Source organism: Uloborus diversus, chromosome 5 (assembly GCF_026930045.1).
Source record: "Uloborus diversus isolate 005 chromosome 5, Udiv.v.3.1, whole genome shotgun sequence".
NCBI classification, from domain to species: Eukaryota; Metazoa; Arthropoda; class Arachnida; order Araneae; family Uloboridae; genus Uloborus; species Uloborus diversus.
Window position 1 is genome coordinate 87,371,216 of NC_072735.1, and position 20,453 is coordinate 87,391,668.

The 20,453-nt window shown below is 30.5% G+C and overlaps 1 protein-coding gene across 1 annotated transcript in view; it reads right to left on the minus strand.

Annotated features, from left to right (window-relative positions):
* Nucleotides 1–1,251: 1,251 nt before the first annotated feature.
* Nucleotides 1,252–20,453, minus strand: part of LOC129222132 (cyclin-L1-like) — a gene marked incomplete at its 5' end in the record, with an annotated part of 39,115 nt that continues 19,913 nt past the window's right edge. Inside the window, 5 exon segments of the mRNA XM_054856583.1 lie at nt 1,252–5,498; nt 7,525–7,606; nt 9,547–9,673; nt 10,378–10,482; nt 19,631–19,730. Of these exon segments, the coding sequence (XP_054712558.1) occupies nt 5,030–5,498; nt 7,525–7,606; nt 9,547–9,673; nt 10,378–10,482; nt 19,631–19,730 (883 nt within the window).

A 20,453-nucleotide genomic window follows, 5' to 3' on the forward strand; every position in this document is an offset into this window, starting at 1 on the left:
TTAACAATACTTTGGTTCATTAAAGAAAAGCCATTCTTCAGTAAATTCATGTTTCTAAACCAAATATTTATATTTAAAAAAAAGAAAGAAAAACATTCAGTAGCGAATAAATCTTCTGATTCAAATGTACTTGTTTACTTATTTGCACATTTTCAAATGCATATAAATTAATAGGTTCAGAAATTCCTGAACATAGGGTTTGATTCCTGACATGGAACGTAGCAGTGGCTCGCATGGATTAGTTCTGCGGGCCGTATGTTAGTACTGTTTTAGTACTAACATACGGCCCGCATACGTTTTAACGTATGCATACGTCTAACGCCCGTACGTTTAGAACAGTATGCCTGCGGGCAGTACTGTTTTAGAGTATTAGAATTCCCCTATTTCTGTGTTTTATCACCTGACTAAAGATCTACATTTTCTAAAACTTTCAACAAATTGAGATAAACTCTGATAAATTTAGTAATAAAGTTTTTACGAGTGATGAAAACAAACTCGGATGCAATTGAATTGCATTTTTTAAGTGGGCGTGGCAAAATCAAGAATGTGCAAGTTCGCTACTACAGAATATAAAAAGTCTTGAAAATAATGGTAAATGCAAAACGAGTGATGCCCAAGCAGTAAAATCACATTCCAAAAAAAGACGAGCGGCTGCTACAGAAGTGGATGTAATTGAGATTTCAAAATTCAGAATTGTTTTTGCGATCATTCAATTCTCCAGTTTTAATATGACTGTTAAATCACTCAATATTTCTGATGCTCTTTTAGCAACTGTTACTTTCTCTTTGCCCAGGACATTCTTTCATGACTTTAAATAATTTTCCATGACTTTCAACGAAAATTTCAATTTTCCATGACTTTTCCAGGTCTGAAATTCGCTAAATTTTTTTCCCATGATTTTCCAAGATTTCCATGACCCGTACGAACCCTGTAAATTTGTTAAATCTGTAATTTATCTATAAAGCTTTGCTAGTTACTTTGCACCAATTAGATTTTACTCTTTGCAATAATATGTAAAATTTATGAAAACATTTGGGGGAAAACGAAGTTTTTCAAAAAAACCGTTTTTGAAAAAAAAAAAAAAACACTTGGTTTAAACCAAACAACTCTGTTCTGGAGTATTTCTTCTTTTACAATGCAAATTAGTTTTTTGCCGCTTGGGTAGTTTTTAGTCTGCTAGTGAATTTACACACACAATTTAAACATTTCACAAATAAGTCAGACAATAGTTACTTAGAAAATAATTTTATTCATTATATTTACAGTTCAAGCAAATTGCAAAAATGATTGGAGTATTATGTACAAAAAACATTACCTCTTTTAAAAAATGATTCAACTTGAGCAAGATTCTTGAAAAAAGTGCTTGCATTTTTTAATTAAGAAGGTGATAAAAGTCCTTCCCAACAAAGGGAGAAATAAAGGACATGTACTTTGGCAATCCTTCTCTTGCAAATGAAAGATGATATAACGCGTAACACATTGGAAAATTTAAATTTAATACTATCTTTGAAAAAGCAAATACTACCCACACTAGATACAAACATTTAACATTTGCTATGTAAATAAGTTATGTTAAAGTGATCATTTGCTATGTTAAAGTGATCAGTTGAAATTTATGTTGTTTAACACATGAGCTTACTCAAACAAAAAGAAAACAAAATACATGATTCAAAAAAAAAAAGCTGTCAAAACATTAAAGATAATGTTACTTTGAGCTTCAGAAACACAAACTCAGCAAGACTGGATAGTTTGTCACTTCTTTTTAAAATTTAGATTGAAAAATGAATATTAAAAAATTGTTTTTTTAAATTGTGAGACAACACTTGAAGCTTTTAAAGACCTAAATTATTAAGTAATGTGTAACTACACTAACACACGAGTGTCAAAATCTCAGTCCTATGCAGATGCAACCAAATGATACATGCAACAAAGTTAAAATTGTCACACGTGCCTCATTTAACAAGATCAGGAAGAATGATGGTAAATTAGAGATGGAATTTTTTTTTTTTCAAAACTGCTAAGTTCCTGGTACTGAGGAAAAGCAGACAACTTGGGCCCCACAAATATGCTAGTATTTTTCGCTCATTCTAATAAATTTTACGTTTAACTAGTTATGTTTAACTGCAAAGGATTGCAGAACTTTAACTCTTAACATCATTTTTACCCTAAATATAACACAAGGTATTTTTTTTTTCTTTTATGAAGTTTTCACAATTCCTCTGTTATGTATTTTAATATTTAGAGCAATTTGTGCCACTTTTCGTCATTTATTTTTATGAATATGATGGGGCATGGAGCTGAAAAAAAATGTCATTCCAAACAAAAGTTTATTATGTGTGATGAAACTTACATAACAAGAGATACAAAAGTGTAATTAAGAAAAACATGCTCTAAACAGTGAATTTGTAAAAGGCTGGGCGGTAGATTTTTTCAGTTTATAACACACAGCATGGAAATAAAAAGATAAAGAGGTTTGGTATTGACTTCTTAATTTTTTACATTTGTTCAAATGTCTGCTGTAATCTTCATTTTGTTTAATACCCTGCTAATAATGTTACCATACTGATAATGTTCAAACACATAAAGCAAAAATTTCAAAAAAAAAAAAAAAAAACTCAGAAAGAACAGCTTTTAAAAAAAGTAATGAATTATTTTTTGTATTAGTTAATTTACTTGTATTTAATAATCATTATGAAGAAACGAAAAAAAAAAAAAAAAAAGACATAAGTGCATTGTAAAAAAAAAGGCACTGAATCAATGTTTATTTATTTTCTATCAAATTATCTTTACTTGCATTCACATATAGCTATCAATTATTTTGATCTTTTTTTTTTCCACATAAGCAAGTTTTGATTGGAATATGCAGCCATTCAGCTATTTTATTTATTTTAATAAATCCAGTCTACTTCTCACACCTTAGGACTGCTGCAAGCAAAAAGTATGAGGATGACAGGACTTTGACACGTGTGTTACAACATATTAAGTACAAAAGCTGTTCTTAAAGACATCTATGTCGTGCTAACCTAAAAATGGTCAATTCAATTAGAAATCTAGTAACATCTCCATTTTGTTTTGAGAAAAGGAATCCTAGCTATCAATTTGCTTACTGGGGAGAAGCATTCTCACTAACCTTGAGTCAAGTATTATTGGCATTACAAGACCTACTGTTAGAAAGCATTTAATTTACACAAGTTTACACAAGTAAAATTATAATAAACATTTTATTGAGTGTGAAAAAAGAGACAGGTCCCTGTGTTTCAACACATGCTTAAAAATAACTATCACATTGCAAAATACACAAAAATCAATTCACTGTCTTGTTATTTCACAATTAAAATTTCAATTTTTCAAGTAACATTTCACCTAGTCAGTGGTTTAATTGGAAAAAAATTGGGTGAAGGCACCCTTTTATGGTGTGGATGTTATAGTTAATGAGTTTATGTGAGATCAAAAAAATTGATTACTTATCATAGTTTTAATTTAAACAGCAGCTTTTTGAAAAGAGGTGGTGGATTGAAATGAATTTACATTAACTTTACAGTATTAATTTAAATATTTCTGGGAACGGCAACCTTCCTCCTCCCAACAACAGCAACGAACAAAGTTAAATGTTTATACAAAGATGCATGTGTTCACTACATCTGGGGAAAAAAAGATCAAACATTAACTTCGTGTGGATAAAAAAAGTAGCTTACAATTTTCTTCCTTTTTTTTGTGTGAGTGTGATACAACAAAGGTATAAAAGGTCAAGTGTAGGCAAGTTGATTTTCTTTTTGATTACATTAAAGAGTAATAAATAACATAAAACTTTATGCATACGCATGACAACACACACACACACACAAAAAAAAAAAAAAAAAAAAACCCTCATAATATGCAATTTATACATTGCAAAAATCAAACTATTTTTCAAATCAAAAACATTGTCCATACTACTTTCGAGAACAAAATTTTTATACACAGCTCTCTCAATATATCATTTCTTCTGTAATTTTATGACATGAGTTACATAACACAATCCTTACTCTGCAAAAGTAAATATTAAGATGCACAGTAAAACCCTGATACAACAATGCTTCATGGAACCCAAAATAATTATCACTACACAAATAATTTAAAACAGAATTTATGATTAATTTCATATTTTTTGAGATGTGATATTCTTATTTATGTATTTAAAAAAAAAGGATCAAATCATAAAAAGGAACAAGGCTTTACAAAATACATTCAATGAATGTAAATTATTGAGGCACTCTTTTGCTTTGGAGGAAAGTATTGACATGAGTCAAAGTATTGTTTAAAATTCAATCGCCCAGACATTCTGCTCTTTAACACACGAACTACAATTCATTGATATTACTAAAAAAAAAACATTTTAGTTTTAACTGTCTAATTTCATAATAAAATCATACATAATTGAGGATAAATAAAAATGCAGCAAAACACTTATTTTCTATGATAATCGTTTAATTTTATAAGAAACTCTCGACAATTCGAAGCCTTATAAGTCGAACATTCCTTTACCTTAAAGTTTTCATTGGGCCCAAACTCGAAAGAAGTTTGGGAACTTCCCGTAACTGGAAGTTTCCCAGTACATTGGGACTTTCAGTTACCAAGGGTTTATTGTATGACACAAAAGATATACTTACGTAAAATAAATTAATAACATAATGATCTATGTTGAACAAAAAGTCGAAAGGGAAACTTGTAAAATTAATCTCATTTTTCTATATCATTATTGAAACATAGTGGAATTCAAAAAAGGTTCAATGACCTTGTTACTGAAGTAACCAGGAACCTGTGTAACACCATAGAGAACATATGAAAACTAAAGTTTTAATTTCAAAAATTGATAAAAGGAGGGTTTTTTAATGGAGGACTTTCATTGAAAAAAGAGAGGCAGAAAGGGGGACAAACCAAAAGGTAACACTTTTGCAAATTGGAGTTCCTCACAAATTTATGACATCTATGTACAAAATGTGGCAAAGATTAATTACAATCACTATCAAATGAATAATTAAAGGAGCGGTCACCTCCTTTTCTTATCACGAGAATGGTGATTCTCTTTTACTCTTTCCTTGCGAACTTTGTGAGATTTTTCGTGCAGAGAGTTTGAATGATGATTCCGCTCATGAGACCTGGATCGTGACCTTGCTTGATGAGTTTTTTCTGAATGTTTGTTTTTGTATGATTTCTTGTTGCTGTGATGACTAGGGGAAAGGATTGGTGATGGACTATGACTGTGTTTCCTCTTGTGACTGCTCCTGTGTTTTAATTTCTTTGAACTCCTCGTCTTGGACTTGGATCGTGACCGGGATCGATGGGACTCTTTGAAGCCTCTGGGTGGAGTTTTTGTTTTTCTTCTTGGACTTGGACTACGACTGGAGGCACTGCCTGAGGAACTGGTTTTGTTCTTCTTCTTGATTTCTGGACTGTAGCCATCATCAAACGGAGAATCATTTTTACGCTTCCGATGGTTCATATCTTTAGTTGAACGGCTACAAAAAGAGAGAGAAAAAAATTAAGAAAACTACAGCAAAAGAGTTGTATAACGCTGAAAGGGTAAATTCTTGAATTGTATAGTTAATGATAATCTAAATTATATATCACAGCAATTTTTTAAAGGTGTACATCACAGCTCGAAAATTAATGGCAAAACTTTTGACTAATAAATAGCATAATGGCTTTCGACGATGTTTTGAAAACCATGAACTGCACCATCCTATCATTTGAGGGTGATATAGTAACTTGACATACCAATTGAATGAACAAAAGAAAACAAAATCATATATATGTTTAAACATAGTTTTATGTATTGTTCTAATGGGGAACTGATAGTACATATCATGAACTGAAAACAGATTCTAAGTCTGCTGCACAAACTAAAGCAAAACACTATTAGTGTTTTGCTTTAGTGATGTTAGTCAACATCATGCTTTACACTTGGAATTGAAGAGCACATCAAAAACGGCCAAATGTTTTCAGCATGCAAACGCCAAGTGGAAATTCAAGGACATTAAAATTACAAAGCATTAGGATATTAAGAAATATCAAGTTTTCTAATCCCTCATGTTAGCTAATTCCAGGGGTAGAAGTGATCAACTTGTCACATATAGGACATTTTCCACAAAAAATATAGGACAAATATAGGACACATTATATGAATAGTTTTGCTATAAAAAAAGAAATAATACATACATATTATTTATTTATTCTTATCAATGATTTTGTTTTTAAAAAAAACCATCAAAAAAATTATAACTTACACCTGAAATGACTTTCCTGTAGTTGAAAGAATAATTTTTGAAAAAAGTGTACTTTGTAGACAAAAAAAAAAAAAAAAAAAGAACAAAGTGAAATTTATTGATTATTAACACAGCAACTCACAATTTTTGCAGGGATAGAAGTGTCACAAACATAGCTTACATAAATAAATAAAAACCGTCTTTGTGTTGAGAACTAACAGGAAATAACCAATGCTTTGTAGCACAAACATACAGATATTTTGTCCTATAAAATTCCACAAAAAGAAAAGATTGCAAAAAGGCTATTATAACATTCTGATCAGAAAATGCACTGAACACAAAAATATACCAGCGAAAACAAAAACCAAAAAAAAAAAAAAAAAAAACTAATTTGAATTCCGAAACTTTGAATTCAAATTATGTTTTTTGCAATCACGAGTTGCGACAAGACTCTACTGGTTAGAGTTATTGTTTCTAGAAATGGCTCCCCCGCCCAAGCAGGTCCCTCCTCCTGGGTGTTTACGTGTATATAGTTGTGTGCGTTTGTGTGTAGGCTTACATGTGTGCACGTAGGTGTGTGTATGTGTGTAAAGGCGTGTGCGCGTAGGCGACTGTGTATGAGCATGCGTGTGTAGGACATGGACGCAACCGCCCAGGTGGATTCCGGGGAATAGTGCTCAGGACCAGCCGCGCTGCTGCCGGTGGTGCTGCAGGCCTGGTCCAAGCTGAAAAAGGAACCGGAACATCAAGGTCTGTCAAGTGAGAACAGTAAGCAATCGTGATTGCTCAAAAAAAACAAAAAAAACCACGCTGGAAAGCAAAAGAAACTGCTGTTGCCAAATGCAAAATTCTAAAACCAACTTCAGAATTCGTTTTCGAAACTCCACTCACTACAGTGACGTCATATTGCTGTGGCCAATGAGGGAAGATGCCTGTTGCAGGATTTAGTGAGTTGTGTTTTTAATTTGAAATTCGTTTGAATCGTACTTTTGACGAAAAATCCGAAGTCAGATAGTTTGTTTACTGTTGTTTTAAAGAAATAAATTGGATAAAAAACAGGAATATAGGAAATGTAGGTCATTTTCCAAAAATATAGGTCGATTTTCATACTTTTTTTGAAAATATAGGAAATATAGGATATATAGGACCACTTCGACCCCTGTAATTCCAGAACAATTACTTTCAGGTCTTCTATTTAGTAGCAATGAGTGTTTAAACTTAAGAGATTTTTTTGCCCTATACATCATCAATATAAACATTTTACAAATTTTTCACTTACTTAGGGCTAGAATCATAGTGTTTGGATCCATTTCTTTCCTTTTTATCATTTAAAGGAGATTTTGTGCCATTAGTAGGAGAACCTGAAAAGAAAAACATTGCACTGTCAAAAAAGGGAAAACAAATGGAGTGAGGATTTCTTTTATTATTATTATAATAATTCAAACATTTTTCTAGAATTCAATAAATACAGGGTATTTGCTACATTTTAAGTATTAAAATCCACGACTTTTGCTCGTAACTTTCCATGACTCACAGGAAGCAATTTTTCCAGAAGAAACATGGATTTTTCACAAGAATAACTAAACTTGTGCTTGGTGAAAATTAAATTGCAACCATCTGATCTATGGTTTGGATATATGTTTATAAAAGTTCAAATTAAAGTAAAATGTGACAAGCTCAGCTACTATTATAACTGAAAAACAATTTATGCAACAATGACTAGTATACACATGAAATAATTAAGAGTTTAAACTGAATCATTTTGCTACCAAGGACATACTAAAATTATTGGAAATATTTTTTTGAATTTTAATAATTCATAGAAAATTTTTATATAGGTAACAATTCACATTGAAAAACAATTTTTTTCCCTCAGCAGAATCCAATGCGATACACAATTTTTAAATGTGATTTTTAATAATGAATCTAAAACTTAATGTTTTCTTTTGTAGTTTTACATAAAAAAAATATGTGACTAGCAATGACTTAGTAAATACTAAAATTATGTTCACAAGAAATAGAATAAATAATCAGAAAAAATAAAATACTAAATTAAAGTATTTAATAACTAACTTATCAGACATTACCAGATATACTATTTTTAGGATAGGCTACAAATATTGAAAACATTCAAGATTGAAAATTTCCTGATTTCTGTATATTTTATCAGGGAAACGTCCATAATTCCATAGATCAATTTTACTTTCTAAAATGTTCATTTACTTAATCACTGCTGAAAATTAATGATTATTTTTATGAAAGCTCTTGAATCAATTCAGATGCAAATGACTTAAAATTTCTCAGTAAAGTGAGAGGAAAAATTTGAAATAAACTCCCCAAATAAATCCCTAACTACGCAATTATACAAATAAGGAGGTTAAAAATAATGCTTAACACAAAATTATTAACAGTCAAATGGTAGAATAACATTGCAAAGAAAACCGAGCGAATATTATAGCAGCGGATGCAATCAGATTTTGAAATGTGTGAGAAATCGGGACTGACAGGTAAAAGCTTAAGATTAAGCATAAATTTTGCACCTAATTTGTAGAATTTGATAAATATGCATGTTCTTGAACCCAAAATCCGTGTCCAGATGTCAGTTTTCATTACTTTTGAGCATTTTTTGCTGAAAATCATGGATTTTCCTGACTTTCCACATGCATGACAAATGTAAAGCGTAAATACAGCTAGGCACGTGGTGTAGAAATTCCTTCATTGCCCAGCCCTAATGTATACAATTATTTCGAGTATTCATACATGATCATGAGAAACAGGGATAGATAAAAATGATTTTTTTTTACTGTATAGCAACCAGCAAAAAAACAAAAATTGACATGTCAACTCTCTAATTACTCAACAGATACCTCAAATAATTTTGAATCACAAGTGTGTGATGAGGCCTTCCTGAAGTATCTTCCTCTTTTTTTCCTAGTCCAAACTGTACAATAACTCTGTCAGTTATTCCATGTAATATATACCCCTTCATTTTAACAAAAAAACCTTTTTTTTTGTTTTATTGTTTTCTTCTTCAGATTCATTCATTCTCCTTTAATGGTTTGGTTACTAGTTTGATGCAGAACAACACACGAGTTTAACTAGCAGCCAGTTACAACAATCCTCATACTCTATACCAGTGAAACATTTTACCTTATTTGATGCTATACAACAATGAAATACTTGTATTTGTACCACGTTAGCTCTTAAAAGAACACTCAAAAAACAAAGCTGCAGATAAACTAAACCAAGATTTAAGGCTTTGTATGATTAGTAAGACATATAATCAAGGAAAAAATCTTACAAGTTTGTGATGCTGGGGATAAACTAGCTATTTTGTTCTGGACTGCAATTCCTTTAGCTTTTAATTTGGCCTCTTGATGTGTTTTTCGAAGTTCTTCAACAATTTTTTCCAGTTTCTCCGGATCAGGCTGAAGTGGGGAGAAAATATGAAATCAGAAAATGCACCAAACAAAATATAAATGAATATCAAAATAACTTACAGAAATAGGTCATAAAAGTGATCAAATGGCAAACACAATAAATATAGAAGTAAAGCACTAAAATGAAGCTAAAACCCATTAGAGTCAAGCATGAATGTAATGAAGAATGCAGGAATCTATTTTCATTGTTTTTTCAAGTTGCCCTGTGGCCAGTGGTAAACCACGCACAGTGATAGGTACAGGGGATCTTGGAGTGTTGCGTTATGTTATGTGGCAACCGCTAATTTTGCCCTTCATTTACTATGCAACATGGTGATGTATTTCCTTTGTCCACAATATCTGCCACGTACAGGGTTACTTAAATAAGATTTCAATGTGTAAATAATAAACTGATCAAAAAGTTGGAGAAAAAAAGGTGAGGGAAATTTTATTACTACATAAATATATATACTTTAAACTTTCTTTTAGTTACATATTTCATTGTCAATTTTGAATATTCATTCATAATCATTGAACTGTTCTCCAAGTAATTCAAGAATTAAAAGATCAATTCAAGAATTAAAAATTTTGCTCAGCAAGCTTTTGACTGCATAAAACTTTCCCAAACCATATTTATATTTAATGCAAAGAAGAGAAAAATAAATTATGCATGCCTTAACTGAAACTAAATGCTTAAAGAAAAACCAACTTACTTTTTTTCGTGTGTACACCGATAAAATCGTACGACTTATCTGGATGATATCTTGCTCACTTACATTAAACACCAAAAACCAAGCAGGCTTATTTGGGAGTGGGAACTGTAAAAATTAAAAAGAAAATCATTAAATATGGTACATTTTACAAATCTTTACATTATGCAGAAAGGTTATTGAAATGGTGGCATCCTTTTTGATACATTTGCAGTTAGTCAACCCTAGATAACTCAAAGTCCTAAGGCTAAAATCTTCCACGTTATTGAAAGTTCTTTTCCTAGCCTTCAAGGATATTTTTTATTTTCTTTTTCAGAAATAGTGCATAATGCATAAACACTTATAGTTTGGATAACTAAAAAATATCTTTCGAGAGAATAAATTTACATTAAATACTTTGAAAAAGAAAGTTATTTTGGACTGTTTAGATTTTTTGTCCCATCTAAAAATTTCATTAAGATTGTATGTTGCAAATCCAATTTCTTTTCTTGTTTTCAGTTTGCATTGCTTCTAAACAACTTTTTCTCCTAAAAGTAGGTTATTTGAGACATCCAGATAAAAAAGGCTTCTTTCTTCAATTTTGCCAAAAATTTATATCTCTCGAAAATTAGCCAGCAACAAAATTTTACTTTGTCAACCATGGCAAAAAGTAGCTCAATTGGCCACTTCTCACGTAATCTTGCAACTGTATGCATTAAGGAGCACTATTGTAAATAAAGGGTGAAAAAAAATTTCTTTCCCTTTTTTGGCTGCATTTTATGCATAAAATGGACATGAAAGCTTCGTAAACACTGCAACAAAAAAGGAGTACATTCAAGATGAAGATAAAACTTTGTATTGAAAACATTAAATTATTTTGGGACAGAATGAAAATTTCGAGAAATGTAATATTCGAGTTATAAGGAATTGAGTTATCCAGAGTCGACTGTATATGCTTTACTTCAAATCGATGTAAAGTTAGCTTTGCTATTAGTCCACAACCTATCAAACTTCTCAATTCTATTATTCATTGAAAAAAATTATATATACAGCGTGTCTGTATGCCACTGTACAGAGTGTCACTGTAATCTTGGACCAATAGCTAATTTCTAAACCCTTAGAGCATACAGTTCTAATTGGGAAAATGTTTAAATTGAGTAAAAAATCAAAATTCATAAATTTTTTGTCAAAAAATAAAATTTTGAAACAATTACAAAATTTAACTTTTTCTACAATCTCCCAGTCCTAGCTATTATATGTTGTAAAATATTTCTGACACACTAACATTAAAAAAAAAAAAAAAAAACTTTCCTACAACCAAAATTTGACGAGTTACAGTAGAAGATTGTTATAAGGCCGACTTATATAACACAATTCTCTATAATTCGCACAACTTTTCAGAAGTAAACAATAGGTTTTGAAGTTAAAAACTCCCTCTGTTTTGTCTTGCAAACATAAAAATTGTTTGGAAAATTAATTTTGAAACAGTTTTTCATCTTTCCATCTTAATTCAAAGTTTTAAAATGAAAATTAGTGTTCACAGTAAAAAGAAGATACCAGCAGATGGCTCTTGAAAATGCAGCTGTTATGCAAACCATGAAAATAGCAGAAGTGCAGGATAATTCACTTTCTTTTGATTGTGAAACATATTTATTTGTGAATAACTAATTATAATATTGGTGCTTTAATACTCATTACAGATAAAACTCATTCTGAAGTGCTAATATATAGATATATTCGGAATATTAGTTTCAAAATTTGAGAAATGATCTATATAAAGCAAAATCCTGTATAACGCAAAAGCTCTGGTCCCAAGGTGTGCGTTTAACGGTCTTCTACTGTATTAAGTTTTGAAAAATGACGGTTTTTGAATATTTTAAGATGTCAGCGAGAGAGCTTTTAAGAGGATGTATGCAAATTGACAAAGTGTAATAGGTTAAAATTTATTTTGGTTCTTGTCACTAGGATGCATTTTTAATGGTTGAAAAGACTTTGCTAGTGCATCATTTTAGCTCAAAGGTCCATTTATGATTTTAATGGTTTTTTTAATTTCTTTTTTTTAATGTTATTTATTTGTCTTTTGTTTTAAGAATATCTAATTTGCATACGAGAATTTGATTAGAGAAAAGATTTTGTATCTCAATTTATGTAAAAGGCATTACTCTACTTCAAATTACAGTGTAGTACTGATAAAGAAAAGAAAAAATTTTTAAAAGAAGAGGAAATACGTGTAAACATTTTAATTATATTTAGAACTTTTGTAAGGCAATTTCAGCCGGCAGACCATAATTTTCCAATGCTATTTTTTTTCTTTTCAACACATTTCATTTTATGGGCTGTAACAAAAGTTTCCGGCCAAGAAGAAGAAGAAAAAGTTGTGTAGACTATATTAGCGATGGCATAAAACGAAAGAACATTAATTCTTTTTCTAAAACAATGTTTAACTTTAGATGCTCTAAAGTTAAAACATTCCTATGAAGTCTTATTTTCTGTACTTTTTTTTAAAAATTAATTTAATTGCTTGCTATGTTTCAGAAGTCAACTGACGGGTGCGAATTTCTTCCCCATTCCCCAATCCATTTGCACAAACAAGAAACCCAACGAGTAGTGTCCTATAGCAATCCATGATTTCAAAAAATATTAGTTGAATTCAAGATGTCAAAGTTAAAATTATTATTTTTTTAATTCTATGCTCGCTAATAATAATGCGTTTCAAAACATGAGACTTCAATTTTCAATAATTTATTTATTATACTATTTAATTTGGTGCCAGTTTTTATTTGGTGCCTATTTGAATCGATTAGAACAGCACAGCTTAAATGTCTCAATAAAATTTAGGCATGGAAAAATTTGATGACAAACAAGGGATAACAGGTCAAATGGCTAATAAGAAAAAATTAATCCACTAACATTTTTTTAAATATATATATATATGGGTCATTCCATGCGAAATGAGCAAATCAGCTGTGGCTGACATGTCACAGATTTCAATGAAAATTTTTATTTAGGTAAACCATACATATGAGGGAATGCACAGTATGGAAGTTTAAAAACGGTTTGTTGCTTTGTTATTGAAAGAGAAAGAGCAAAGTAAAATTTATTCGGATCTTTTTTTGAATCTGAGATATTAACAAAGATTGAAATTTTGCGAATTTACTTCAGATTTTAAATCACTCTTCTAGCTCTTTTACTGAAAAAATAACAGTAAAAATGATTCAGATTGAAAAACTATCTATAATTAACTATCTGCTCTAATTTAGTAACTGTTTATGAATTTCTTGATGATAAAATTGTACTTTAAAAAATCGAAAATTTCCAAAAATTCATTTTTTCCTCTGTTTCAGATGTTTTTTTTGAAGATGAGGGAATGCTCTAAATTTACTCAATTTTTTTTAACGTAACATATTGAAGTGTCTTTTAGATGCTAGTAAATTTTAATCATTGGTATCAGCGTATTTTTGTTACTAGAGTAACTTGAACTAAGGTAAAATTTCATTAGTTTCTTCTTTTTATTTTGTAAGTTTAGCAAAACTAACCGTTTCTTTCGTGTTTCATTTTCTCAAAAGGACGTTTATGAAGTACAGTCTGAAATGTACCTTTCTTTAAATTGAAATAAATGTTAGTTTTTCTTGCTTTTGCATCATTTAGTCGTTTATCTAATTCTTTGATTCTCATAATTTCACATAATGATCAATCCATACAGGTTTCATACAGTATTAACTACTCATTCATGTTCAAATATTTCTAAGTTATCAAATTAAAATATTTATTTTGAAAATTAAAATATGTTTTTTCATTATAATGTATTATTTAGGGCACAATATATGTAATTTAAGAAGGTGCCATGACGTTTTCAAACTTTTTATTTCTGGTTTAGTGTGTGAATTAACTATGAAAATTGCTTAATTTCAAAGACCTGTATCTTTTTTACAAACCAAATACAAAAAACAATATGTGTAACATGTATAGTACGTGAATGGAATATTCAATTGGCCAGGAAATGTTATTTTTTAATTCCATCCCCTTTTGGTTTATAGGGGTCTAAAAATGTCATTTTCGTCATTTTTCCGATTTTTGAGGGGCTGTAATCTATAAAGGGTGCACAAAAACACAGCAACAGTTAGATATTCTTTTTAGCATGGTTCCAGCGATTAGTTTTTGTCGTATTTCTAGACCTCAAGATTCAGAAAATTTTCAAGTGGCCAATGGCCACTAGACTCAAAAAACTTGGTGGCCACCTGTTTTACCAGGTTTTGAAAACAGCGCTCTAGTACAAGAATGGGGGGGGGGGGGGGATTTCAATTCGTATTTTCTGAAACAAATATGATGAAAGTGAAGTGATGCAAAAGGAATGCTAACAAGAAATATAAGATATAGTTTATAGAAATATAGTTATTTTTCTTTCTATTTTCAATGATGTATAGGATTTTTAATGAAATACAGGATTTATGGAACAACATGGAACATTGACTATGGCAAAGGAATGATAAAACAGGGCGCGGGAGGGGGAGCTTTGTGGGGTCAAAAACAAGTTGCCTTTTCAAGTTTTAAATTAATTAATTTGTTTTCCTATTTTGACGATTTTCAGAATAAAAGCTGTTTGAGTTAATTGGGAATCAAATAGGATCGGAACGACCTTCGAGGGTTTCTGTAAAAAAAACATACATTATGGCGTTTTTTTTTTCTTTTTTTAATACTTTCAGAACATGATTTAAAGCAAAACATAAAACTGTTTTAGAAAGAGAATTTGAAAAAAGTACAGGGTTCATACACTTTTGGTTAAAAAATATTCCCTGACTTTTCCAGGTTATTTTTTAGAAAATTCCAGGTTACTCGGTTCATCCAAAATTAAGTTAAAGTAACATTTTCAGTCAAAATTCCTAGTCAAAATAGTTCAAAGTAGCAATGCATAAGAATTGAAACTTTACCACTTGTAAAAAAAAAAACTGTCACAAGTGTTTTTTTTTTTTAACATTTTGTTCAAAATTGTTTTCTTTTGTTTACTATTTGTTAAAAACAAAGTACTTTCAACTTGTTTTAACGTTTCTTTGATGCCACATGTCATGCATATTAGCGTTTTGCTGTAATCGGCAGCAATCTTTCTCCGCTTTTGGTTTACGATTCTTCTTTTTATTTTCTTATTAATATGTAACACAAAACATATTGAGCAAAGTACAAAGCTATTTTTCAGTATAAATATGATTAACTTGTTGCATGGATGGGCATACCATATAATGCACTCTAACAAAAGTCAACATCCGTCGATCATAGGCCAATGCTAATAATAAGTTTTTTTTTTCCTTTTGCAAATAAAAGATGCTTGCATTAAAATTAAAAATTTTCTTTTTTGCACATTTACTTTCAATAGACATTGAGATAAACATCTCTTTTGTTTTTGTAAATTTTTCTCTACTTCCATCTCGCAAACGACCAAATATGGCGACTAAGTAAAAAATTTAAGATAATGAGTAGATTTTCGAATTTGTAGCATAAAAGTAGTAAAAAATAATAATTAATCCTTAAAAAACTACAATTATAAGACAAAATGGTCAATTTTTAGCACATAAGAGTCTAAATCAATTAGAATTTTAAAAAAAATGTTCTGGAGATAAAATTTCGCATTTTTCCAGAAAATAATTGGAATTACCCGGAAAAAAAGGCACATTTTGCGTTGTTATCAATAGTTTGCATTGTAATAAATATCCAACGCCATTTTCGGAAACTTAGGCACTTAAAGATCTTAACTTAGAAGAAAACTTAGGTCTTGTGTACTGCCTCTTGGGAATGACCAAATATGGCGGCTACGACAAAAATTAAGAAATAATTTTTTGAATTTGTAGCATGAAAACAATTTAAAAATAATAAATCTTCATGAAACTACAATTCAGTTGAAAAGTTTTTAGCACATTTGCGTCCAAGGCAATGAGGATAAAATTAAGTTTTAAGAACAAAATTTTTCATTTCTCAAGAAAATTACACATTTAAAATAAAATTAAAAAAGAAAAAAAAAACAAGTTGCAGCACATTTTGCGTTTTTTCATTAGTTTGCAGTTAAAGAAAACATCCGATTCTGCTTTGTTTTTGGAAACTTAGGCAGTTAAGCATCTTTTCTACTTCCATCTCGTGAATGACCAAACATGGCGACTACGTTTCATTCGTAGCTGAAAAGACTTTTCGATTAAAAAACTCCCAATTGACCCTACCATCCGCAGGCTTGTGCTTTAGATGCAGGAAAATGTTCTTCTCCCGTTAAATTTGTGCATAATTCCTGTTCACCCTAGGAATTTTTTACTTTGGGACTGTTGAGGGGCAAAAATGGCGTCCGCGGAAGATTTTTTTTTTTTTTGGGGGGGGGGGTCGCATTTTATTTTATTGCCAGCGTCATTTTGTCTCAAAACTTTTACATTTTTTTTCTTCCGGAAACGTCGATAAAAACGAAGATTAAAACTCAAGGTACAAAATTCCCAGGGAAAAAAAATTTTTTGGGGCAAAATTTAAAATTTTCCTGACATTTTTAACAATGTCATTTTCCCTGACAATTCTAAGTTTTCCGGGATCGTACGAACCCTGTAATTTAATAACCATATTTTCCTGCGTATTATCCGCGGGCGGCCTATAATCTTCAGGTTCTAAAATGGGCCTGAAGAAAAAATAAAGCTTCGTATAATCCGAGGTGGTGTATAATACGATGTAAAAAAATAAAGTTTGAATTTAATATACCATTTGAGCATGAGCAACTAAACTAAAAACGTGAAAAGGTAATTACTTTGAAGGCATAATCAAAATTTATCTGAAATATAATCTAAAATATAATGATTTCTTCTTGAAATCATGATTATAGTAGGCTAATTACTTGAAAAACAAAGATTCAAGGCAAAGGAGCAAAGGCTCTGATCTTGTGCAAATGGCTTCCTAATTCACTGTATTTTTGCTTATTTTACATGACCTGAATCGCGTAAGAGGAACATTGAAGCAACGTAAAATAATCAACATACAGGCAGGCAGTGAGAAAGGACATGCAAGCTTCGTAAAATAAACAACATTCAGTCGGAGTAGAGTACGGTCTCTATCGGTGAATCCTTATTGTACTGATGCATCTGTGGAGTGGTGTGGAATTCTTTTCTTGGGATCTAAAATAAAAATAACCCCCCAAAAAATGTGGCGAATGTAGAAGTTTTTTGGGGTCGCCAATTTTGAAAAATTAGTCGCCACGTGGCAAGTGGCGACTGTAAATCTTGACCTTTACGTATTTCATTTCGTGTTTCTATCCCCTACGTGAGTTATCCCCCTTTGAAATGAGTAAAATTTTTACATTTGCCCTTGAACTTTAACCTGTTGCCATTATTTTAATTATTAACTTACAGCTACCTTACTCAGCATGTAAGACTATCAACTTATGCACTTTAACAACAAAGCATTAAATTAACTGTCATAAATGTAATTCAAATAGATTTCAGCCAAAATGCAAAGGTCTAAAAGACCCATTTTTGACTACAAAAATCACTTTTGATGACCTCGAAAAAATTAATGGTCCAGTTGAGAGAAAAAATAAAAGTGGGTTTAAACATCTTTCATATGCAGCTTTTAGGAATATGAATTTCAAAAAAAAAAAAAATAAATAAATAAAAAATAAATAAAATAAAAATGGTCGAGCGCACCCATCCATCGAACCTGTATGGATTGACCCTAAGCTATTTTGAAAGCTATTTTTCTAAATTTTATTTTACGTTTGGAAATCAAAAACCAATTTCGAGTTTCTTCAAGCAAATAGTAGAAACACAGCTCTATATTTCTTGTAAAATTTTAAAGTTGTCTGAATTTTCCCTCATTTGAATTTTTCTGTGTATGTGAAGGGGAAAATCATCATTTTACAGAATGTCACTAAGTTTAAAACTGATTTTGAAGACAAAGAAGTTAAAATACAACTTCAAAAGTAAGGTATTTCTTTTATGATACTTAGCACATTATTGGGTATTAATTTCAACAAAGTTAATGCATTCCTTTAAGATTGAGATTAAAAAATAAAATGCTTAATTATGAGAAAATTGAAATATTTTCAGTTTTTGAAACTCGGTTAAAAGTTAACTTTAATAACTTTGAAAATTTTACTGATATCAGATTAATTACCCTACTCCATAGATTGCAACAACATATAACTTTATGTTTTCACTAAATAGTTAATAAGATACAAGCCTTCAAAAGTGCAACATTTAGCATTTATGAGAATGCTGTTCAATTTGACCAATTTTCAATCGCATGTAACTATTCAAATAAAAAATATTAAGCAAAAATATTTTTATATAGGCATAAAAGGAACATGTATACCAAATTTCATAAAAATCTGTTACCATGCGGCCACCACTTTTTTGCGAATTTTGCTCATTTCGTATGGAATGACATATATATATATACATATATATATATACATATATATATATACATATATATATATACATATATATATATATATATATATATATATATATATATATATATATATATATATATACATATATATATATACATATATATATATATATATATATAATTTATTTTTTTTAAATGCTCATTTACTTAATAATATTCAAGATGTCAAAATTAAATTTTTTTTTAAATTCTATGTTCACTAATAACAAAGCGTTTCAAAACATGAGACTTTCAATAATGTATTTATTATACTATTTAATTTGGTGCCTGTTTTTATTTTGGGAAAAAATTGCGATTTTGAGTCGATTAGAACAGATTAAATGTCTCAAAAAAATTTAGGCATGGAAAAATTTGATGACAAACATGGGATAACAGGTACTGGGCAAGGATAAATTTTAAGGCATTAACACTTTGTCAATTCGCATACATTCCCTTAAGAGAGCTTGAATCTACGAATAATACTTTGAATCTACGAATGGTTGAAATTAAACTCCAGAGTTTAATTTCAACCATTAGTAGATCCAAATGGGAAATAATTATATTTTATCAGCTCATTTTCACGAGTTTGGTGAAAAATGGGGCAAATACTTAAAATTGAGCCTCAAATGGGCAGCTAAAGATATTATTTGATTTGGCTGAAATTTGGCATGATAAATAGGCTTGGTAAAAGGCAACTTTTCCACATACAGGCTAAACATATTTCTCAATTTCGTTTTTTTCCACTCCACCTTATTGTTGTTAAGCACATTTTACTCACAGCATTATGATGCTGCCAGGTGAGGTAGATCCCAAACATAAAGATGGACTCATGGACTGGCAAATAGTCCATGCAGAAAACATGAAATCATACCTGTAGAAGCCTGGCACTGAGATATATACAGCTACAAGCTATCGTCTCAGGATCATGTCGAACGAAGACTTCTGTCCGGAGGCTGTCATTCATATAATTCCTATAAATAAAAATGTTTTAAAATGCAAAGAATTACAAGCTTTAATTTGAAGAAAAGTTCCACTAATCTCAAAATTTACATGCATCAGTTGTGCAGCCAGGGCAAGATTTTGTTGTCAACTAATAGGCTCATTTAATAATTAAAGAGACAAACTGACCTGGAGAAAGAAGAGTTATTCTACAAAATAAGACTTTTCCTACTTTTAATATTATCTCCATCAACATTTGTGCACTTGCACATATCCCTTTTCTTACCGGATGCAAAGAACATTTTGTTGTGGTGTTGGAGCCAATTTCTCACAAATCTTTTTACAACTTTGTTTTTTTTTTTTTGGAACTTCTTCAGTGTCCCAAACAAATGGAAATTGGAAGGGTGCTACGTTGGGAATATAATGGGAATAAGATAGTAATGTCCAGATCACTTTATAAATGGTTTCAAGATTGAATTGAACAAAAAGAGGACATGTGTTGTCTTCAAGGAAAATCACTTTCCAAATGAGATCTATGACATTTCACTCATGGCTAGCTTATCTTCTTCAAAAGCATATCTGAGTAACATTAGCTCTTAATTGTAAGTTTGAATAAAGGTAATTCAAACCTCATTAGGTTGGCCAGAATGGTGTTCATCAGACAATGATTCTTGACTACTTTTGAATTGTGACTAGTAAAACTTGTAAAAAAATGTCACGGTTCATAACACTTTCACCATATCCCTTAGTTATAC